The following is a 24184-nucleotide window of genomic DNA, read 5'->3' on the forward strand; positions in this document are numbered from 1 at the left end:
CTTTTATTTGTTTTGTTTTTTTGAGATGGAGTTTGCTCTGCTGCCCAGGCTGGAGTGCAGTGGTGTGATCTTGGCTAACTGCAACTTCAGCCTCCCGGGTTCAAGCGATTCACCTGCCCCAGCCTCCAGAGTAGCTGGGATTACAGGTGCAAGCCACCACGCCCGGCTATTTTTTTGTATTTTTAGTAGAGCCGGCGTTTCGCCATCTTGGCCAGGCTGGTCTCGAACTCCTGACTTCAGGCAATCTGCCCGCCTTGGCCTCCCAAAGTGCTGGGAATACAGGTATGCACCACTGTGCCTGACCAGCAGGTGCTCTTTAAACAAGCTGTTCGAGGGGACGAGGGTTCACCCTCCAGTTTGTTTGAAACAGGAGGTCCTTGAGCTCACGCTGAGCAGCTTACCTTTCCAGAAATGGGCAAGCTGGAAATCAGCTAAGTAGGTTCATACTTTCAGTAGGAATGGTACACATTAAGTATCTTAGTGCATTTGGGAACTGGCCATTAGTGCAGCCTTACACCATTTTAATAAACTATTCAGACCGTGTGAGTTTTAGTGCTGCCATAAAAAACTTCATACTAGTGCCAACTTTTAAAATGCAAGGATCAAAAGTTGACCCTACCACACTTAGTTCATACTTGCATCCTTTAAAAACATTCCACAGAGGTGCAGGTAACTTACATGTCCTTCTGTTGGAAAATTTAGATTTTCGCTAATATAGATTTCACAACAATCATGGCATTTTTTTAGATACTTTTGCACCTTGCCACAAAACTCTCACTCGCTGTGATCATTTTATGTGAAACCATAAAATATTAAATACCCTCACCAAATTGTGAATAAATTTGCCATATGATGTAGACTATCAGGTCAGGGAAACCCAAGCCTGAGGCCACACCCGGCTGGCAGCCAGGGGCACATGTGGCCTCTGCTCACACTTAAGCCTCGTATCTCATCCTGCTGAAACCGGACATTAGTTTTGGAGAGTGTACCCAGTGTTGGCACTTGACTCCTGCCTCATCAGACTGTGGGGGTCAACTGTCCAGCTGCCGACAGTCCAGAGTTGCTGTGGGGACTCAGCAGGTGGCGAGTACTTGTGAAGCTCCTAGTAGGGTACCTGTGCTGCTTCCAGGATGCTGGTGCTCAATGTGATCACATCTGTCATTTGCTGAGTAACTGAATTTGTAATTGTAATTTGAATCTTGATGGCTGCCAGAACGACAGTGTTAATGAAAACCGCGCCAACCAGGGCATATTTAGGAAGGGCTGTGTGCTGTATAAATATTCAGAAAAGCTTTTTCAAAAAGACTTCGAGAGAGGGTTCTGGACTGTCATCTGTCTATCTGATGAGCTTGGGCCCATTTTCTCATCTACGTTCCTCAGAGAATGTGTGCAGATTCAGTGAAAGATGGCACATGATAGGCACTTGATAAAGCTGTCATTCTCTTTTTGAGGGATTACTTTATCTCTGGTATTCTCTTCCACTTAGAACACAGATGAAATATTCATGCATTTTGTTTACTCAAAAGTCAAGTTTTTATTCTCTGATATATAAAACCAAGAAAACTTTAATACATAATATGCATAGTTTTGTTTTTTTAAAAGGAGAAAGTGGCAGAAGTACAGACCTGTGTAGAAAAATACACTCAAGCAGCTGTTCTAAGCAGTAATTCCTAAAATTATGAATAGCACACAAATCTCAGTGAAAGCCTCATTTCTTAAAAAAAAACTCACATTTGCTTAACAACTTAAAATGTGATAAGAAATTTAACCTTCCTTCTTGATAGCCGACCCAGTTATATAACAGACATTCAAGAATCAGCAATAACTTAGTAAAAGAACATTTCCTTTGTGAGGGTAACATTATTAGTTTTAGTTCCACAAAAACTGCTTCTGACTGCTGGGGCACTGAACGACATGCCCTTCATCAGAGAGCAAGTCGGGGGGCTGCGGATCCTCACCGGAGAGGTCATGGGGAAGCATCTTTGGTCTTCTCTTGCTTAGGAACAAAGGGCCAGCAATCCATTGCATACAAATAACATCAAACACAGGTGCAGGAATTCACAACTCCTCAGCAAAAGCTATTTCTTACAAATAGAACTTGCTTTTCACTTAATATTCAGAAAAAATGAAAATGCTGAGATGCAGTTTTCCCTCTTAGCAGTTCCATGTTCACGAAGTCAGGACAGTTCTGCCACTGACCAGCAGGTGGTGCTGGACCACAAGGAGAAGCAGCGGGAGGTACGCAGCTCCGACAACCTAGAAAAATATTTCTTTACCTGTATCTGTATGAAAGATTTGGTCAGAGTTCTCAAAGTATAAATGTAACATTTTATTCAAGCAAAACACATTATATAAAATTTAATTGTATCAAATAGGAATTTTTAAAATTACTAAATATATAAATGTTGCTGGAAGATCAACATAAAGTGAGGATGAATTTAGTATTTGTTAAAAATCACTAAGTTCCACATGACTTCTTATAGTTAAAAGTGAGAACTGCCAGTGACCATTCTAGAAATGAAAATTAGCATGTATTGTGACTTACTAAAAGAAACGTCTGTTTCAGAAAACAAAGATGAGAACTCACGTGCAAATGACTGCATTCTCAAAGCCATTGCTGGACATGTGTGATGCTTATCCTTCATTTCTGCTGAAAACATTTCCGAAATCGCCCTCAGAGTCAGTCAACCCACAGGAAAAGGGTCATCTTAGAGGCAATAGAGGCTTACATCCCAAATGGGACTGCTGAGCCCAGTCCAGCAGAGCTGCTGCTTCCTACCCTGGATTTCCCCTTGAGGCTGAATGGGCCACCTATGTGGGTCACAAAAATAGCCCCTGGTCCGGTGCTGTGGCTCACATCTATAATCCTAGCATTTTTGGAGGCTGAGGGGGGACGTATCACCTGAGGTCAGGAGTTCAAGACCAGCCTGACCAACGTGGTGAAATCCCATCTCTACTAAAAATACAAAAATTAGCTGGGTATGGTGGCATGTGCCTGTCCCAGCTCCTTGGGAGGCTGAGGCAGGAGAATTGCTTGAACCCAGGAGGCGGAGGTTGCAGTGAGCTGAGATCCCTCCAGCCTGGATGACAGAACAAGACACTATGTCTCAAAACAAACAAAAAAAAGCCCCGGAACAATTCCACAGCTGCGGGTGCCATAAGTGTGCTGGTGGGAGCTCTCCTGTCCCAACCGAATTATGACTATGAACAGTGTGAAAATCTGGAATTCATCTCCATGGTTGTACATGGACAGGTTTGGGTGTATTTCTTTTCTTTCTTTTTTTTTTTCCCGAGACAGAGTCTTGCTCTGTCACCCAGGCTGGAGTGCAGTGGTGCGATCTCAGCTCACTGCAACCTCTGCCTCCTGGGTTCAAGCGATTCTCCTGCCTCAGCCTCCCAAGGTAGCTGGGATTACAGGCGCCTGCCACCACACCTGGCTAATTTTTATATTTTTAGTAGAGACGGGGTTTCACCATGTTGGCCATGCTGGTCTCGACCTCCTGACCTCGTGATCAGCCCACGTAGGCCTCCCAAAGTGCTGGGATTACAGACGTGAGCCACTGCACCTGGCTGCATTCGTTATTAAAAACCAGCCTCTTGTCACGTACATCAGCACAGTCGGCCTCGCCTGCAAGTCAGCAGAGAGCACAGCAAGAATGCTGAGACATGTTGCATGGGCCAACTTAAAAACATGAATTTGACTATTTTAAAAAAGTAATTTTAAAGCTTCACTTTAAAAACAAAGTATTTGTAAAAATTTTAAAAAGCATTTTTTTGCACTTGGTCAGATCTTTTCTATTACTTTGCAAAGGCGCCAAGACCCGCACTCAGGCCTGGTATGGAGTGTGTCTACAGGCGTTCATTTTAAGTTCTGTGGCGAAATTCTATAAAAATAGGCAATACTTGTGTTTTTATATCCGGATGTTGAAACAAAGAGCAGGGTTGTTTTTGTGGTCACAAAAACAACAAAAAATGAGCGGATGCAGTCTGCAGGTCCTGTCCCTGTCCTTACCGGGGAACTGGAGCTAGGATTTGGGGGCCTCTCGGGAGTCTAGAGCGTGACCGCGGGCCCGTGCTCCTCCACGCCGCCTGGCGGCAGCGCCAGGCTGTGACGTGGGTCGGCCCGCAGGGAGCTAAGCAGCCGCTGGAGGCCGCCGTCCAGGGCCAGGTCCCGCTGCAGCCGCTGCGCCAGGCCCGCGCCATTGACCCGGGAGAGGCTGCCTGCGGGCGCGCCCGGGGTCTGGGGGGGACGTGCAGGCTCCAGTGTGCCCTCGATGACGACGTCGTTGTCCTCATCGCTCTCCGCCTCGTCGGGGTGGAAGTTCTGCAGGACGCGCGGGGCGGGGGCACCCACGAAGCCCGCGGTGCCGTCCGAGGGCGGTCCCGAGCTGCCCAACGCGCGGCCGCCGCGCACCACGTTGTTGCGCTGGTTGGCGGGCTTGACGGTGACGATGAGGTTGTGGCTGTTGGCGATCATCATGTCCGTGACCTGGTCCAGCGTCTTCCCGGCCACCTCAATGCCGTTCACCTCCAGGACCTCGTCATTCACAGCCAGCAGCCCGGTGCTCTCCGCCAGGCCCCCGGGTACCATGCGCGAGATGAAGATGCCGGGCACCTTCTCCAGCCCGTGCGGGGTCACGCGCACGCTGGCGCCATCGCGGATGTAGAAGCCCAGCGGCTTCTCGCAGCCGTGCCGGTGCAGCCGCACTCGCCGGTGCGTCTCGGGGACCAGGTCCACATCGATGATGGACGATACGGGGCGGAAGTCGCGCGGGAGGCCGATGTCCAGGTGTGCACGCCGCCGGGGTCCTTCATCACGCAGCGCGCCCAGCGCCCGCCTCCGCCTGCACAGCGAGCCCGCGCCGAGGCTGCCACGCTCGGCCTCCTCTGCGGGAGAGGGGACAGTTAGAGGGGACACACAACCGAGCCCCGCCTGAGCCCTCGGCCGTCATACACCTGGCACTGCTGTTCCATCTGCGTGACGCCGAAGCACCCAGGGTGCACAGGAGCATTCCAGACCTGCAGGCTGAGCTGAAATCAGGCAAGCTCAAGTGCAGTCCCCTAAAATTAACTCTCTAGCGCTCTCCTTACAGCTCCACAGGCACCAAACCAAAAAGAACTCAGAGATTAAAAGGTGCTAGCAGGCAGCTGCAGCAGAGAGAATCAATGGCAGTGGAGGGTTTAGGGCTTGGAGGGCTGGCGAGTGCCTCAGCCTTCTGGGAGGCAGCAGGCTGGACTGGGGACTTCTTAAGCTTTGCCCATTCTCCCATATTTCCTTCTCTCAACTGTAAGACGGAGGCTCGTTTTTTTCTAAGGTTAATTACAACTAAGAGAGACCTTTCCTGCTTTCTTCTTTTCTATGCGCAAGCCCCACCACAGTGTCTTCTAGCCAGCATTCAAGGCCCCTGAATGTGTCACTCAGTCGGGCGTGTGAGCATTTCCCTGCGTTTTTGGTTAGCAGCTGATGAGGGGAGATGAGTAGAGGAAGGAGTGGGATCAGAGGATGGCTGCTTCCCTTCTGTGAGGTCCCGCAGAGTCAGTGCTATTTGTAGGCACATGGAGCCTCAAGGCTTACCAATATGCCCAGCCTCACATGGGGGCTGTGCAGCTCTCTTCCTCAGGTCTCCCAGGGACCCTGTGGGATCCGCCTGGTCACACCTGCCAGCCTGTGGCATGACACATTTGTGGCAGTGTGTAAACTTTACCCTAAAGTTGGGCTACTGCAAAATAAAATGAAAGTCCACTGAATTAATCAAGCAGAAACGTAAGGAGCTTAGTCTAAAGTAAAAATTTTAAGTGAAGAGACTGGTGGCATTTGGAAACTCTGAATAATGCATTTTCCTCATGTCAGAAAAAAAATCTTGTTTCATTAATTTTTATATGAAACCTCTTGTTCTTGACACACAAGACTCTGTAAGACAGGCGTCTCGGGGAGCAGAGGGAAGGGCTTGCTCTGTGAGGCTTGGTCCTGTGGAGTTGGTGGCATCCACAGCAGCCTGCTGTTTGGGCTGGGGAGGCTCACATCTTTGCTTTGCCAGTGAAAGCCAGGAGGACCGGGAGCCCAGGCAGAAGCAATGCCATAAACAGGCGCTCCTCAGAGCAGAGACCTTCAGGCTCCAGGGGTCAGTCTGGCTTCTGCATTTCAGTGAGCAGGCAGGGCCCATTATGACTTGCTTTGGAGATGATGGGGAATGCTGGTTGACAGTTCTGGAAAGGACTCGAAGACAAATTACTTCCACCATGGAGGCAACATTCAGGCAGCTTGGAGAGGAGGCCAATGCTCAGGCATCACATCTCTCAACCCAGCAGAGCCCATGGCTGCCTAGACAACGAGAAGGCCCTAGCACAGGCTCTGGCACATGCTCCAGGCAGCAGGGTTAATGCACCCTGGAGCTGGGATGCCCCAGCATGAGGACTGTCTTCCTGGGAGCTGGCATCCTGGCCAGCACTCAACACATGCTGCTCAGTGACGGAACCCATCTGTCATCAGTTATCAGCATAATTTATTACCCACTGACACAGTAAGGTCTGGAAGGACTTTTGAAATAAGATGACTTTTAAAAACTATACCTGTAAACCCTGTTTACCCTGACGTGATTATTATGCATTGTATGCCTGTATCAAAATCTCATGTAACCCATAAATATATATACCTAATATGTACCCACAAAAATAAAAAAATAAAATGACACTTGTAATACTTCTTCCCAGCTGTGACCACCGGGGCTGGGTGTGCATGTCTGTCAAGTCCTTTCTTGCACACTCACACGTACATGTGGCTATGGTTGTGCTTGTTTTATAGAAATGGGATCTTGGTTCCTGGCCAGCATCCGGCCTCTCTGCACCTCACAGACGCTGCAAATCCTTACTCAGTGACTTCAGGGATACAGGTGAGTGGATAAAGTCCCTGCCCTGAAGTAGCCATGAAGCGAGTGGGAGAGATACAGACTGAATTTTACATACAGCTACATGGAGAACACCGTGAGACTGGATGTGCACAGGATATGATAGGAACAGTGCGGGGGCATCTGGGGAGGTGGCAGTTATGCTGCCCGGGGTGTGGGGATCAACAACACAAAGTTCAAGAGAAGACGCCGGAGGGTGAGTGGCACAGAGCTCCTCTTCCTGTGATGAGGAGAGACTACCTGTAGAGTCCATCTGGTCTGGCTGCTGCCGCAGGTTTGGACTAACCAAGGGCCTGGGACAGAGTGGGCTCTCCCTGGACTAAAAGCTAAACCTCACTGAAGGCATCTGCCTCATGATTGCTCATTCTAAGTGGGAGGGACTGTGGATCCATGGGGCCGCAGATGGAAGTGTGGCAGTGTCCAAGGCACAGTGCTCTGCCTGCTTTCCATGATATGGGCTCTTCCCAAGGGGTCTCCTTGGATGACAAATCTATGCACTTTCAAGAAGGCAACCCCTCTGGCAAACTCATGCCTGCAAGAACATTGTGGTGCAGGTGGCCATCCACATGCTCCTCCTTGAGGACAGGCCCTATGCTCAGGCCCTGTGCTCAGAGCCACGAGCAGCAGGGCCCAGGAGAAGAAACTAGTTTTATGCAGGGCAGGTGAGGCCTGAGATGCTGAGGGTAGGGGAGTAAGAAATGGTGTGCGTCCACGTGTGAAACAGCCTGGCCGCCTGTCCCACACACGGGTAGAGTACAGTGAGGCTTGGCCCAGGAGAGGTGACACCTACTGTTCCAAGCATCCTCTTTCTCTCTACCACTGACTCACAGAGTTTCAGGTTCAATTTCACCTCCCTCTGAGAGCCGCTTGTCTTCAAGTCCCAGTTCACGGCCACCCATCCCGGGAGCCCCACCCCTGTTCCGCATGGTGCATTCCCTTCCACCAAAACCACAAACCTGTCTGCGTCACAAGGGCCAGGCGGAAGCATCTCGGCCATCCCCACAGGGCAGCAAGTGCTCTGGCCGTGGTGCACGGTGGACTGGATTGAGGCTCAAGCCCAGAACTGTAGGATACAGAGAAGGGCACAACAGGCCGGGCCCCTCCTTGTAAGGGGCTTATAAATCACTTAGGTAGACCAGGGTTCCCTGCACCAATAAAAGCAAGTGTGTGGACCTCTGCTTCCCAGAAGTCATGTAGTTCTTCCCATCCCTCCTAAGTTCAACAAAAACCCTGGATGTTACATACAAAACAACAAATATAAGATGACGCAGGAGAGAAGTCGCACTAGCTGGGGCCTCAGGACCGGAGAAGCAACATGGCAGCAGCTCCTTGGGTTTTCTTTTAGCCTTGTCATCCCAGACTTGGAGCTGAAGGCACCAGCAACCTGGATGCACCAACAGGCATAGACCAAAAAGCCCCATCAAAAGTCTGCTCTGTCTGTACAAAGATCAGAAAGAGGCAGCCTAAAAGGACGGAACACGTGTGGACAATAACTACCCCACCTGCTGCACCCCACACACACAGCCTGGACCCTCACCTCCTCAAGGCTAGAATGGGTGCCCAACAGCCCCCGGCTCTGGTGCTAGAGAGACTAAGCAGGGAGTGAGGACCTGGCCTTTGTCTTTTGTCCATGGGCCCCACAGTCTTGAGTGGGCCTCTCCTCCCTCAAAACACTTAGGGGCCATCCTAACAGCCCCTCCTCCTGGCCAAGTCCCAACTACTGCAAATCCCTCCCCTGCACTCCAAACCCTCCAACCTGTGAGGGGCGTTGCCTCTGTGATGTGCTCTCCATGTGTCTAAAAGGCTCCAGCTTTTAACTTTCATGGTTGGGTGTTTCCACTGGGTCCACACTGCTCTTCACATCACAACTGAATGTCATGCCCATAGTAAGAGGATGAAACTGGGGGGTCCTGGGCCTTCAAGGACTTGAGCAGAGGGGAGCCTTGTTTACCCACCTAACAATAATGTAAAATATAATCCTAGCCAACCTCAAATTAAACCTTTTGAAGATATGTAATGGGGGAACCTGCCCCCAATATTTCAACGTAGGTTCTATTTTCCATAAATGTCGGCCAGCTGAGAAAGAGAAAGAGTACAAAGAGAGGAATTTTACAGCTGGGCCACCAGGGATGACATCACCTATCGGTAGGACCGTGATGCCCACCTGAGCCTCAAACCAGCAGGTTTTTTATTACAGGTGTCAAAACGGGAGGGGGTGTAAAACAGGGAGTGGGTACAAAGATCACATGCTTCAAAAGGCAAAAAGCAGACGTACTAATAAGGGTATAACAAAGATCACATGCTTCTGAGGGAACAGGACAAAAGGAAAAAGCGGAACCACTGATAAGCATCCAACAAACACAAGGCAAAGGGCAAAAGCAGAACCACTGATAAGGGTCTATGTTCAGCAGTGCACATATTGTCTTGATAAACATCTTCAACAACAGAAAACAGGGTTCGAGAGCAGAGAACCAGTCTGACCACAAATTTACCAGGGCAGAGTTTTTCCCCACCCTAGTAAGCCTGAAGGTTCTGCAGGAGACCAGGGCGTATCTCAGTCCTTATCTCAATCACATAAGACAGACATTCCCAGAGTGGCCATTTATAGACCTCCCCTAGGAATGCATTCCTTTCCCAGGGTATTAATATTAATATTCCTTGCTAAGAAAAGAATTTAGTGATCTCTCTCCTACTTCCATGTCCATTTATAGGCTCTCTGCAAGAAGAAAAATATGGCTCTTTTTGCCTGACCCTGCAGACAGACCTTATGGTTGTCTTCCTTTGTTCCCTAAAAATCACTGTTATTCTGTTCTTTTTCAAGGTGCACTGATTTCATATTGTTCAAACACATGTTTTACAATTTGTACAGTTAACACAATTATCACAGTGGTCCTGAGGTGATGTATATCCTCAGCTTACGAAGATAACAGGATTAAGAGATTAAAGTAAAGACAGGCATAAGAAATTATAAAAGTATTATTTGGGAACTGATAAATGTCCATGAAATCTTCACAATTTATGTTCCTCTGCTGTGGCTCCAGCCAGTCCCTCCATTCAGGGTCCCTGACTTCCCGCAATGGATATGTCTTTGCCTCTAAAATTTTAGTAAAGGTTTGTTTTGAAAAAACATGGTGTTGAACTGATAACCTCCAGGAAGTTGCCAGAAAACATAATTTATCATTTCCACTGGGTGCGCTGGCTCACACCTGTAATCCCAGCACTTTGGAAGGCCAAGCTGGGTAGATCACCTGAGGTCAGGAGTTCAAAACCAGCCTGACCAACATGGTGAAACCCTGTCTCTATTAAAAATACAAAAATTAGCTGGGTGTTGTGGCATCTGCCTGTAATCCCAGCTAGTAGGGAGACTGAGGCAGCAGAATCGCTTCCAGACAGCGGAGGTTGCAGTGAGCTGAGATCGTGCCATTGCACTCCAGCCTGGGCAAGAAGAGCAAAACTCCATCTCAAAAAAAAAAAATTATCATTTCCGCTTATTTCCTAACACAGCTACCACTTTGTCACCATTTGGACCTGTAAAAAATGTGACTGTTCCCTTGTATTTTTCCTTCTGAGATGAAGGCAGGCATGTCAGCGGCACACAGCCTCAGCTCATGGTCACCGTATGGTCAGGTCGGCACCAACACAGCACACCACCCCAATCATGAGTGTGTTCCTCCTCTCTGCCGCACCCCAAGCAGAACAAAGGCCCAGATGCAGGGCTGCAAGTGTCTCTCTCGGCAGCCCCACTGCATTCTGCCAAGCAGGCGACACAGTCTGGGGCACGTGTGCCATGGCAGACACTGCTGGTATGACCCTCGGTCATGGGGGCATCAGGACGCCTTGTCTCAGTGGAAAGTCTCCACCTCCCTTAGAATTTAAAGGCGTCAAGTTCATTGAAAGCGATCAGTTACAGCCTCCTCCATGGTCAGATCTAGTTGCCCCAAACACAACAGCTCCGTGGCAGCTTTTTTACAGCAGCATTTTCAAGTTTCTGGTAAATGTCCTCTGTAGAGAGCGTCAGACAAGCAGGGGAGGTACGTGCCCCTTTCATCCTGTCCTGACTCCTTACATCCTCAGAGCACGAGACAGTCCACAGGGTCCTCCCTCCCCATGTCCACCTTCCCGGGGAACTTCAGGGGAGTACATAGCCCTCCCTGCAGACCAGGAAGGTCTGGTCCTCCCCCCACCATAAGGGGGCTGTTCTCACAGAAGTCCCTTCAGGGCCCCTTCTCCAAACCACAGCCACCTCTTTTGGGGCCCCACAACTGCAAACACTTGAGGATCCAACAAACCAGAGTCCCCTTTGATCTCAGTCGTGCTGGCCAGACCCTAACATCCCATGCTGACCCCTCTGGCCTTGGCCCTGTGCTCCAAGGGAGTTTCAGCGCATCTAAAGGTGCAGGGCTCCGTGTGTCACCGTATGGAATAATTACCACTTTTCAGGGCAAGACAATGGCCAATCAAAACAGTGACAGTTCACAATTACAAGTGACGCCCATTGGGCCTCACAGGCCACATCCCTGCTGTGGGTCTTCTGTTGTGGTTCCTGCCTGAGAGCATCATGCTGCGTGTGGACCTGTGTGCAGGATAACACATGGGCAGTGTTGTGTGTAGACCTGTGTGCAGGATAACACATGGGCAGTGTTGCGTGTGGACGTGTTGCAGGATAACATATGGGCAGTGTTGCGTGTGGACGTGTGTGCAGGATAACACACGGGCAGTGTTGCGTGTGGACGTGTGTGCAGGATAACACATGGGCAGTGTTGCGTGTGGACGTGTGTGCAGGATAACACATGGGCAGTGTTGCGTGTGGACGTGTTGCAGGATAACATATGGGCAGTGTTGCGTGTGGACGTGTTGCAGGATAACGTGGGCAGTGTTGCGTGTGGACGTGTGTGCAGGATAACACATGGGCAGTGTTGCGTGTGGACGTGTTGCAGGATAACACACGGGCAGTGTTGCGTGTGGACGTGTGTGCAGGATAACGTGGGCAGTGTTGCGTGTGGACGTGTTGCAGGATAACACATGGGCAGTGTTGCATGTGGACGTGTGTGCAGGATAACACACGGGCAGTGTTGCGTGTGGATGTGTGTGCAGGATAACACACGGGCAGTGTTGTGCGTGGACCTGTGTGCAGGATAACACATGGGCAGTGTTGCGTGTGGACGTGTGTGCAGGATAACACACGGGCAGTGTTGCGTGTGGACGTGTTGCAGGATAACACACGGGCAGTGTTGCGTGTGGACGTGTGTGCAGGATAACACACGGGCAGTGTTGCGTGTGGACGTGTGTGCAGGATAACACACGGGCAGTGTTGTGTGTGGACCTGTGTGCAGGATAACACACGGGCAGTGTTGCGTGTGGACGTGTTGCAGGATAACACACGGGCAGTGTTGCGTGTGGACGTGTGTGCAGGATAACACACGGGCAGTGTTGCGTGTGGACCTGTGTGCAGGATAACACACGGGCAGTGTTGCGTGTGGACGTGTTGCAGGATAACACACGGGCAGTGTTGCGTGTGGACGTGTTGCAGGATAACACATGGGCAGTGTTGCGTGTGGACGTGTGTGCAGGATAACACACGGGCAGTGTTGCGTGTGGACGTGTTGCAGGATAACACACGGGCAGTGTTGCGTGTGGACGTGTTGCAGGATAACACATGGGCAGTGTTGCGTGTGGACGTGTGTGCAGGATAACACACGGGCAGTGTTGCGTGTGGACGTGTGTGCAGGATAACACACGGGCAGTGTTGCGTGTGGACGTGTGTGCAGGATAACACACGGGCAGTGTTGCGTGTGGACCGGTGTGCAGGATAACACACGGGCAGTGTTGCGTGTGGACGTGTGTGCAGGATAACACACGGGCAGTGTTGCGTGTGGACGTGTTGCAGGATAACACACGGGCAGTGTTGCGTGTGGACGTGTTGCAGGATAACACGGGCAGTGTTGCGTGTGGACGTGTGTGCAGGATAACACACGGGCAGTGTTGCGTGTGGACGTGTTGCAGGATAACACACGGGCAGTGTTGCGTGTGGACGTGTTGCAGGATAACACACGGGCAGTGTTGCGTGTGGACGTGTGTGCAGGATAACACACGGGCAGTGTTGCGTGTGGACGTGTGTGCAGGATAACACACGGGCAGTGTTGCGTGTGGACCTGTGTGCAGGATAACACACGGGCAGTGTTGCGTGTGGACGTGTTGCAGGATAACACACGGGCAGTGTTGCGTGTGGACGTGTGTGCAGGATAACACACGGGCAGTGTTGCGTGTGGACCTGTGTGCAGGATAACACACGGGCAGTGTTGCGTGTGGACGTGTGTGCAGGATAACACACGGGCAGTGTTGCATGTGGACCTGTGTGCAGGATAACACACGGGCAGTGTTGCGTGTGGACGTGTTGCAGGATAACACACGGGCAGTGTTGCGTGTGGACGTGTTGCAGGATAACACACGGGCAGTGTTGCGTGTGGACGTGTTGCAGGATAACACACGGGCAGTGTTGCGTGTGGACGTGTGTGCAGGATAACACACGGGCAGTGTTGCGTGTGGACGTGTTGCAGGATAACACACGGGCAGTGTTGCGTGTGGACGTGTTGCAGGATAACACACGGGCAGTGTTGCGTGTGGACGTGTTGCAGGATAACACACGGGCAGTGTTGCGTGTGGACGTGTGTGCAGGATAACACACGGGCAGTGTTGCGTGTGGACGTGTTGCAGGATAACACACGGGCAGTGTTGCGTGTGGACGTGTTGCAGGATAACGTGGGCAGTGTTGCGTGTGGACGTGTGTGCAGGATAACACACGGGCAGTGTTGCGTGTGGACGTGTTGCAGGATAACACACGGGCAGTGTTGCGTGTGGACGTGTTGCAGGATAACACATGGGCAGTGTTGCGTGTAGACCTGTGTGCAGGATAACACACGGGCAGTGTTGCGTGTGGACGCGTTGCAGGATAACACACGGGCAGTGTTGTGTGTGGACGCGTTGCAGGATAACACACGGGCAGTGTTGCGTGTGGACCTGTGTGCAGGATAACACGTGGGCAGTGTTGCGTGTGGACGTGTGTGCAGGATAACACACGGGCAGTGTTGCGTGTGGACGTGTGTGCAGGATAACACGCGGGCAGTGTTGTGTGTGGACGTGTTGCAGGATAACGGGCAGTGTTGCGTGTGGACGTGTGTGCAGGATAACACACGGGCAGTGTTGCGTGTGGACGTGTTGCAGGATAACACATGGGCAGTGTTGCGTGTGGACGTGTTGCAGGATAACACATGGGCAGTGTTGCATGTGGACGTGTGTGCAGGATAACACACGGGCAGTGTTGCGTGTGGACGTGTTGCAGGATAACACACGGGCAGTGTTGCGTGTGGACGTGTTGCAGGATAACGGGCAGTGTTGCGTGTGGACGTGTGTGCAGGATAACACACGGGCAGTGTTGTGTGTGGACGTGTTGCAGGATAACACATGGGCAGTGTTGCGTGTGGACGTGTTGCAGGATAACACATGGGCAGTGTTGCATGTGGACGTGTGTGCAGGATAACACATGGGCAGTGTTGCGTGTGGACGTGTTGCAGGATAACACACGGGCAGTGTTGTGTGTGGATGTGTTGCAGGATAACGTGGGCAGTGTTGCGTGTGGATGTGTGTGCAGGATAACACACGGGCAGTGTTGCGTGTGGACGTGTTGCAGGATAACACATGGGCAGTGTTGCGTGTGGACCTGTGTGCAGGATAACACGTGGGCAGTGTTGCGTGTGGACGTGTTGCAGGATAACGTGGGCAGTGTTGCGTGTGGACATGTGTGCAGGATAACACATGGGCAGTGTTGCGTGTGGACGTGTTGCAGGATAACACACGGGCAGTGTTGCGTGTGGACGTGTTGCAGGATAACACGTGGGCAGTGTTGCGTGTGGACGTGTTGCAGGACAACACACGGGCAGTGTTGCATTTGGACGTGTTGCAGGATAACGTGGGCAGTGTTGCGTGTGGACGTGTGTGCAGGATAACACATGGGCAGTGTTACGTGTGGACGTGTTGCAGGATAATGTGGGCAGTGTTGCGTGTGGACGTGTGTGCAGGATAACACATGGGCAGTGTTGCGTGTAGACCTGTGTGCAGGATAACACATGGGCAGTGTTGCGTGTGGACGTGTGTGCAGGATAACACATGGGCAGTGTTACGTGTGGACGTGTTGCAGGATAATGTGGGCAGTGTTGCGTGTGGACCTGTGTGCAGGATAACACATGGGCAGTGTTGCGTGTGGACGTGTTGCAGGATAACGTGGGCAGTGTTACGTGTGGACGTGTTGCAGGATAACACACGGGCAGTGTTGCGTGTGGACGTGTTGCAGGATAACACACGGGCAGTGTTGCGTGTGGACGTGTTGCAGGATAACGTGGGCAGTGTTGCGTGTGGACGTGTTGCAGGATAACACGTGGGCAGTGTTGCGTGTGGACGTGTTGCAGGATAACACATGGGCAGTGTTGCGTGTGGACGTGTTGCAGGATAACACACGGGCAGTGTTGCGTGTGGACGTGTTGCAGGATAACGTGGGCAGTGTTACGTGTGGACGTGTTGCAGGATAACACACGGGCAGTGTTGAGTGGACGTGTTGCAGGATAACGTGGGCAGTGTTGCGTGTGGACGTGTTGCAGGATAACACACGGGCAGTGTTGCGTGTGGACGTGTGTGCAGGATAACACACGGGCAGTGTTGCGTGTGGACGTGTGTGCAGGATAACACACGGGCAGTGTTGCGTGTGGACCTGTGTGCAGGATAACACACGGGCAGTGTTGCGTGTGGACGTGTTGCAGGATAACACACGGGCAGTGTTGCGTGTGGACGTGTGTGCAGGATAACACACGGGCAGTGTTGCGTGTGGACCTGTGTGCAGGATAACACACGGGCAGTGTTGCGTGTGGACGTGTGTGCAGGATAACACACGGGCAGTGTTGCGTGTGGACGTGTTGCAGGATAACACACGGGCAGTGTTGCGTGTGGACGTGTTGCAGGATAACACACGGGCAGTGTTGCGTGTGGACGTGTTGCAGGATAACACACGGGCAGTGTTGCGTGTGGACGTGTGTGCAGGATAACACACGGGCAGTGTTGCGTGTGGACGTGTTGCAGGATAACACACGGGCAGTGTTGCGTGTGGACGTGTTGCAGGATAACACACGGGCAGTGTTGCGTGTGGACGTGTTGCAGGATAACACACGGGCAGTGTTGCGTGTGGACGTGTGTGCAGGATAACACACGGGCAGTGTTGCGTGTGGACGTGTTGCAGGATAACACACGGGCAGTGTTGCGTGTGGACGTGTTGCAGGATAACGTGGGCAGTGTTGCGTGTGGACGTGTGTGCAGGATAACACACGGGCAGTGTTGCGTGTGGACGTGTTGCAGGATAACACACGGGCAGTGTTGCGTGTGGACGTGTTGCAGGATAACACATGGGCAGTGTTGCGTGTAGACCTGTGTGCAGGATAACACACGGGCAGTGTTGCGTGTGGACGTGTTGCAGGATAACACACGGGCAGTGTTGTGTGTGGACGCGTTGCAGGATAACACACGGGCAGTGTTGCGTGTGGACCTGTGTGCAGGATAACACGTGGGCAGTGTTGCGTGTGGACGTGTGTGCAGGATAACACACGGGCAGTGTTGCGTGTGGACGTGTGTGCAGGATAACACGCGGGCAGTGTTGTGTGTGGACGTGTTGCAGGATAACGGGCAGTGTTGCGTGTGGACGTGTGTGCAGGATAACACACGGGCAGTGTTGCGTGTGGACGTGTTGCAGGATAACACATGGGCAGTGTTGCGTGTGGACGTGTTGCAGGATAACACATGGGCAGTGTTGCATGTGGACGTGTGTGCAGGATAACACACGGGCAGTGTTGCGTGTGGACGTGTTGCAGGATAACACACGGGCAGTGTTGCGTGTGGACGTGTTGCAGGATAACGGGCAGTGTTGCGTGTGGACGTGTGTGCAGGATAACACACGGGCAGTGTTGTGTGTGGACGTGTTGCAGGATAACACATGGGCAGTGTTGCGTGTGGACGTGTTGCAGGATAACACATGGGCAGTGTTGCATGTGGACGTGTGTGCAGGATAACACATGGGCAGTGTTGCGTGTGGACGTGTTGCAGGATAACACACGGGCAGTGTTGTGTGTGGATGTGTTGCAGGATAACGTGGGCAGTGTTGCGTGTGGATGTGTGTGCAGGATAACACACGGGCAGTGTTGCGTGTGGACGTGTTGCAGGATAACACATGGGCAGTGTTGCGTGTGGACCTGTGTGCAGGATAACACGTGGGCAGTGTTGCGTGTGGACGTGTTGCAGGATAACGTGGGCAGTGTTGCGTGTGGACATGTGTGCAGGATAACACATGGGCAGTGTTGCGTGTGGACGTGTTGCAGGATAACACACGGGCAGTGTTGCGTGTGGACGTGTTGCAGGATAACACGTGGGCAGTGTTGCGTGTGGACGTGTTGCAGGACAACACACGGGCAGTGTTGCATTTGGACGTGTTGCAGGATAACGTGGGCAGTGTTGCGTGTGGACGTGTGTGCAGGATAACACATGGGCAGTGTTACGTGTGGACGTGTTGCAGGATAATGTGGGCAGTGTTGCGTGTGGACGTGTGTGCAGGATAACACATGGGCAGTGTTGCGTGTAGACCTGTGTGCAGGATAACACATGGGCAGTGTTGCGTGTGGACGTGTGTGCAGGATAACACATGGGCAGTGTTACGTGTGGACGTGTTGCAGGATAATGTGGGCAGTGTTGCGTGTGGACCTGTGTGCAGGATAACACATGGGCAGTGTTGCGTGTGGACGTGTTGCAGGATAACGTGGGCAGTGTTACGTGTGGACGTGTTGCAGGATAACACACGGGCAGTGTTGCGTGTGGACGTGTTGCAGGATAACACACGGGCAGTGTTGCGTGTGGACGTGTTGCAGGATAACGTGGGCAGTGTTGCGTGTGGACGTGTTGCAGGATAACACGTGGGCAGTGTTGCGTGTGGACGTGTTGCAGGATAACACATGGGCAGTGTTGCGTGTGGACGTGTTGCAGGATAACACACGGGCAGTGTTGCGTGTGGACGTGTTGCAGGATAACGTGGGCAGTGTTACGTGTGGACGTGTTGCAGGATAACACACGGGCAGTGTTGAGTGGACGTGTTGCAGGATAACGTGGGCAGTGTTGCGTGTGGACGTGTTGCAGGATAACACATGGGCAGTGTTGCGTGTGGACGTGTTGCAGGATAACGTGGGCAGTGTTACGTGTGGACGTGTTGCAGGATAACACACGGGCAGTGTTGCGTGTGGACGTGTTGCAGGATAACACACGGGCAGTGTTGCGTGTGGACGTGTTGCAGGATAACGTGGGCAGTGTTGCGTGTGGACGTGTTGCAGGATAACACGTGGGCAGTGTTGCGTGTGGACGTGTTGCAGGATAACACATGGGCAGTGTTGCGTGTGGACGTGTTGCAGGATAACACATGGGCAGTGTTGCGTGTGGACGTGTTGCAGGATAACACACGGGCAGTGTTGCGTGTGGACGTGTTGCAGGATAACGTGGGCAGTGTTACGTGTGGACGTGTTGCAGGATAACACACGGGCAGTGTTGAGTGGACGTGTTGCAGGATAACGTGGGCAGTGTTGCGTGTGGACGTGTTGCAGGATAACACGTGGGCAGTGTTGCGTGTGGACGTGTTGCAGGATAACACACGGGCAGTGTTGCGTGTGGACGTGTGTGCAGGATAACACATGGGCAGTGTTGCGTGTGGACGTGTTGCAGGATAACACACGGGCAGTGTTGCGTGTGGACGTGTTGCAGGATAACACACGGGCAGTGTTGCGTGTGGACGTGTGTGCAGGATAACACATGGGCAGTGTTGCGTGTGGACGTGTTGCAGGATAACACATGGGCAGTGTTGCGTGTGGACGTGTTGCAGGATAACACACGGGCAGTGTTGCGTGTGGACGTGTGTGCAGGATAACACATGGGCAGTGCTGAGGACAGGGCACGGCTCTTCATGCAGCAGCTCACTCAGGGCAGCAAGCTTGGAGCAGGTACTCCTGGGGACAGGGACACAGGCTCAGTGATTCAGGGCCCCCGAATGGCCTGGACAGGGAAGGTCTTTTGTGTAACCCCCATGACAGGCAAGGCAGCAGCAACGCTTCACCATGTTTCCAGACAGACTTGGGGTCCTGGGAGGAGGCGCTGCAGAGGGTGGAGCTGGGGCCATGAGGTGTACCCAGGCCTGTCCTCTCTTCCTCCCCCAGCGTCTCTGATGCTCTGAGCCATGTAGGGAGGACGAGCATGGGAACATGGCCTAAGATGAACGCCCAGGGGATTTCTGAGCAGCAGGGAGTGTATCCCCTCATGGTGCAGCACCTCTCAGCAGCAGGCACACAGACCACCCTGTACAAAGGCAGGTTCTGAACCCCTGGGCCTGGGGTGCAGCTCGAGGACACTCAGGTGAGGTTGATGCCATGGGTTCATAAACTAATTCTGAATGACAGGAGGTTGATGAGCTAAGTAATGTCTACCACTGTCAAATGGCTGTGTAAGCTGAAAAATGAACACGTTCGTAGGCAGGGGGCAAATGAGCAAGCGGCTCCGTGGAGGAAACGGGCCGACACCCCACTTGGAGGAGGGCCAGCAAGTGCCTGCGACTCTGGTTCTTCCTGAACTCTTGAAGAGATGGGCCGGCCGTGGTCTGCACCCTGAACCCCCTCCCCAGCATCCAAGGGCCCAGGGTGCGTTTGGTGCCAACCACCCCGCCTGCTTCCAGTGAGCTGCAGCTCAGGTGAGAGAACACACAACCTCAGCCTGTCTGCAGTGGGAGGTGCAGGAAGTACTGCCCGCATGCAGCTGCGGTGGCATGGGGATGAGGTGACTGAATTTCAGACAACAATCCGTTTCTCCATCTCTTTAAATATGAACCATTGCATATGGACTTCATTAGTGAAAAATTCCCAACTTTCTTAGAAATAAAATTTGTTTTAAAGAATACCCCATTTCTAAAATTCCAACTTTGATTTCTAAAATACCTTTTTACAAGAAAAAAATTGTCACTGCTTCTTTTTCAAGCAATATGTTAAATCTGGTATTTTCCACAAAGTAAACAATTCAAGGAGTCACATTTTTTAGGCAACTGTCTAACCACCCTCTCTCCCCATATCCTGTTCTCAGTCAAATTATGTTTGTGTGTGTGTGTGTGTGTGTGTGTGTATGTATATGTATAAACTTTTTTTTTTTTGGAGACAGTCTCGCTCTGTCACCCAGGCTGGAGTGCAATGGCACAATCTCGGCTCACTACAGCCTCCACCTCCCAGCAATTCTCATGCTTCAGCCTCCTGAGTAGCTGGGATTACAGATGTGAACCACCACACCCAGCCGTCAAATTAAATTATATTTTCTTCTTCCATTTCTATTTTGAAGTATCCGTAACGAGGGGAAATTGAAGTCTGGTCCTATGAAGCTCTCACGGTTACAAGTTTTCAAACTAAAGATTTTCTAAGAAATATTTTCTTACAAATAACCCCTTCTGTTACATAAGGGCTTGACCTGATTTATTAAAACTATCCTGACTCTCTGGCGAGGAAGGGTGGGAACTGCTGAAGGTGCCTCTTCCAAAGGTTTCCAGGGTCCTTCTCTCAGATGGAGCCTGTCCAACTGCACTCTGGGGAAGGGAGAGAAACAGGAAGGCGTCGCCTTCACGCTCCGGTCACTCAGGAAGGTGGCTGTGCATGCCTGAGGGCTTGCGCCCGGGTGGAGGTAGCCACGGTCCCGAGACACGCCCTCTGCCCACACCTCCCTACCCGCCTGGCCGGACGCCTGGGGTGCCCAATCGTCTTCATGGTGGAAGCTGCAGAAGTAATGACAACTCATGGGCATTTGGAGAACGCACCAGGCCCGCGCTCAACATTGCATTTGATCCCTGCGAGCGCTCAACAAGGGAAGCACCAGACAGATGCTGAAATTTAGGCACGGCAGCACTGCTTTGCCTCCCTTGGCAGCACAGGGCTGCAGAAGGACTCGGAATTGCGGGGAACCCTCTGCCTCAAGGCGCTCCACCAGGACACAGACACCCCCTCAGCGGCCCCTCTGCTTTTTCTTCAGAATCTGATACATCTGGCCTGGACGGGAGATGGTGCCCTCAGGCGCCAGAGTGTGGGGTCCTCTTCACAGCCACTCCCACCCCAATTCCTGATCTTCCGAGTTTCCTGGCTCACAGTGTTCCTTGTTCTCAAACCACTCGCTTCACTGCTTCCGATTCAACCTCATTACCTAAAGTGAGAGATACAGCTTCTTTCTTTCCCTCTCAGGATCAATGACTCGGTTTTAGGTCACCATGGAGAGGGGGATTCAGAGCTCACGCATCCGCCACACTTGATTTCAGGAGATGAGTGGCTGCGAGTCACCCTGCTGTGAGTCACCATGGTCCCCTGGTGAATTGCCCAGGCCAAACGCCATGGCCTCACCTGCTCACGGGCAAAGCAGCTGCCAGCTTAAGTGGTAAGAAATTAGTAAAGAAAGGAAGGAAGGAGGGAAGAAGCCGGAAGGGAGAGCACGTCTCCATCCCTCGATGACGGCATCAGGACGCACCACGTCGGAGACTTCAGCTGCCAGATGAGCACGGCCTATTAGGGCCTCGTCCGGTCCCCGCTTGTCCAAGGGTGGTTAAGACCAGATTCCTTCCCCATAATTAAACAGCATGTAGACACATACAAAAATACCGCAGAAGAACTACACCACTGGGTCAAAACACATGCCAGAACAATATTTCATTTTAAAAGACAACATAAATGTCAACATTTAAAAAGCCTGCCACATAAGGTGAAAAACAAAACCTGTTGTGTACTGACTAGTCTCAGAACTCCTTGGCAGTTTTATCTTTTCCAGAAAACTCTGTCTTCAAACCCCAAGACCTGTCTCCTTGTGGCATCCTCCACAGGCTTGGTCTACAGCATGCATCCTCAGGGGATTCTTCCAGGCTTACCTGGCCACGATCCCCAGCACAGAACAGCTCAAGATCACCGTCTACCCCCATCTGCCAGAGCAAATCTATTTTCCACCAAGACCAGGACTGTCGGCTGTCAGTCACCAAGGACACCCAGGTTGATAGTTGGAGGCGACCAGCACATTCTGATGAGGGAGGTGATGGTGCCTGCCCCAGGACCTGTGTGCACTGCAACAGGCAGCCTGCAGGGCGTGTGCCAGAGGCCAGGGCCTGAGCAACAGACACAGCGCTGCCCAGGTGGGCCCTGCACCCTTGAAGTGAGGGCAGCCTCAACCAACGAAAACACCACACACAAAGTCCTAGTTTCCATCTAAGAAGTGTTTTCTGGAACTTTAAGCAACATTTTATTTCCACAGATGTGGGGAAAAAGGAACCCTATGGTGCATAATTATTAACTTACTTTAGGGTCCTGTTTCTGGACTCAGTGGACTCAAGTGTAGCCAGGTCCAATCTGTGCACTTGCCTCTGGAATGTTCTGCCAACACCCTTTCCCCAGTTTTGCTGGGGAAGGCTGAGGCAAGGAGAGGAGGCTATTCCTGGCCCTGACCCAGGAGGAGAGACGGGAAAGGAATGAGCAGACTTGAGCTTAAATTTTCATTGGAAGTATTTAAGAAACATCTCATGTTGGTCCTGGTTCTCTATTATTTCTCTCTATTAAAAATACCACCCCAAGTAATCTGTACTCACTATAGAAAAACTGGAAGTAAAAGTAATAATTAAAAAAATCCCTGAAGCCGTAACTCACTTTTCTATTACTATAGTCAGCATTTGCTATGCCTTGTCCAACAAGCTGGGGTCGCCTCAGGAAAGAAGACTCTACCGTGCCCACCGCCCTCCCTCCAAGCCCTCCTCCTGTGGCGTCCCTCGTCGGGTAGTGCTGCCTTTTGGGAAGTCACTCTGGGTGGGGGTTTCCACCCTCCTGGGAAGTCTCCGGAACAGAAAGCAGGAGGAGACACCGGCGCATCCAGGCCCCATCCCTCCCCGAATTCACGAGCAGCCAGCAGGGGGCGCCATGGCAGTCCAGCAACAGGCACCTGCTTGCCGCCATCACCAGCCCACGCTCGTTCCCTGTGCATTTTGTTTAAAATTTTTGAGAAAATTTACATAACATAAAAGTAACCATTTTAACCATTTTAAAGTGTACAACTCAGTAGCTTTAGCGTGTTCACAATAGAGTGGAACCATTACCGCTAATTACAGCACATTTCCATCACCCTAAAAAAAAAAAGTCTGCTTCTCCCAATGCCTTCCTCTCCTCAGCCCCACAACCATTAATCTACTTTCTGTCTCTGTGGATTTTCCTGCCCTGGACACTTCATATAAATGGAATCTTACAACACGTGGCCTGTGTCTGGCTTTCTTTCACTTAGCATCATGTGTTCAAGGTCATCCACATTGTATAAGGAGTTCAGTATTCCATTGTGTTGATATACCACATTTATTCATCCATTAATTTAATTTGGGTTGTTTCTAGTTTCGGGCTATTGTGAATAATGCTGTTGTGAACACTTATGTACATCTGATACGTGTTATATCAAATGTTCATTTGAAAAGGGGGAAGAATGATAGCGTGTTGCTCTTTTGGTTTGGATGTTCAGTCTGGGCTTTCCAGAGATGCAGAACCAAGTTTTTGTGTGGACACGTTTTCCCTTCTGCTGCATATACACCTAGGGGTGGAATTACTGCTCATATGTCTAACTGTTTGAGGAACTGCCAGACTGTTTTCTACAGCGGTTGAAACATTTTCTATTCCCCCCAGCAGTTCTGAGGGTTACGATTTCTCCACATTCTTGACAATACTTGTTTCTGTCTGTCATTATCAGCCATCACAGTGGGTGTGAAGCGGTGTCTCACTGTGGTTTGCATTTCCCTGATGACTGGTGATGCTAAGCATCTTTTCATGTGCTTATTGGCCACTTGAATATCTTTTTTGGAGAGATGTCTATTCAGATCCTTTGCCCATTTTCAACTGGGTTGGGTTGTATGTCTTTTTTTTTTTTTTTGAGACAGAGTTTCAGTCTGTTGCCCGAGCTGGAATGCAGTGAGGTGATCTCAGCTCACTGCAACCTCTGCCTCCCAGGCTCAGGCCATTTCTGAGGCTGAGTGCCTCAACCTCCCAAGTAGTTGGAATTACAGATGCCCACTACCGTGCCTGGCTAATTTTTGCATTTTTAGTAGAGACGGTTTTGCCAGGTTGGCCAGGCTGGTCTTGAACTCCTGACCTCAAGTGATCTGCCTGCCTCGTTCTCCC

The 24184-nt window shown here is 51.4% G+C and overlaps 1 protein-coding gene across 1 annotated transcript in view; it reads right to left on the bottom strand.

Annotated features, from left to right (window-relative positions):
- Window positions 1–1547: 1547 nt before the first annotated feature.
- The window catches only part of PARD6G (par-6 family cell polarity regulator gamma), a 97017-nt gene continuing 74380 nt past the window's right edge, over window positions 1548–24184 (bottom strand). Inside the window, exon 3 of the mRNA XM_001145392.6 lies at window positions 1548–4887. Coding sequence (XP_001145392.1) covers window positions 4052–4887 — 836 coding nt within the window. The 3' untranslated portion in view covers window positions 1548–4051. The remainder of the gene's footprint in view (window positions 4888–24184) is intronic.

This window comes from Pan troglodytes, chromosome 17 (assembly GCF_028858775.2).
Source record: "Pan troglodytes isolate AG18354 chromosome 17, NHGRI_mPanTro3-v2.0_pri, whole genome shotgun sequence".
Taxonomy (NCBI): domain Eukaryota; kingdom Metazoa; phylum Chordata; class Mammalia; order Primates; family Hominidae; genus Pan; species Pan troglodytes.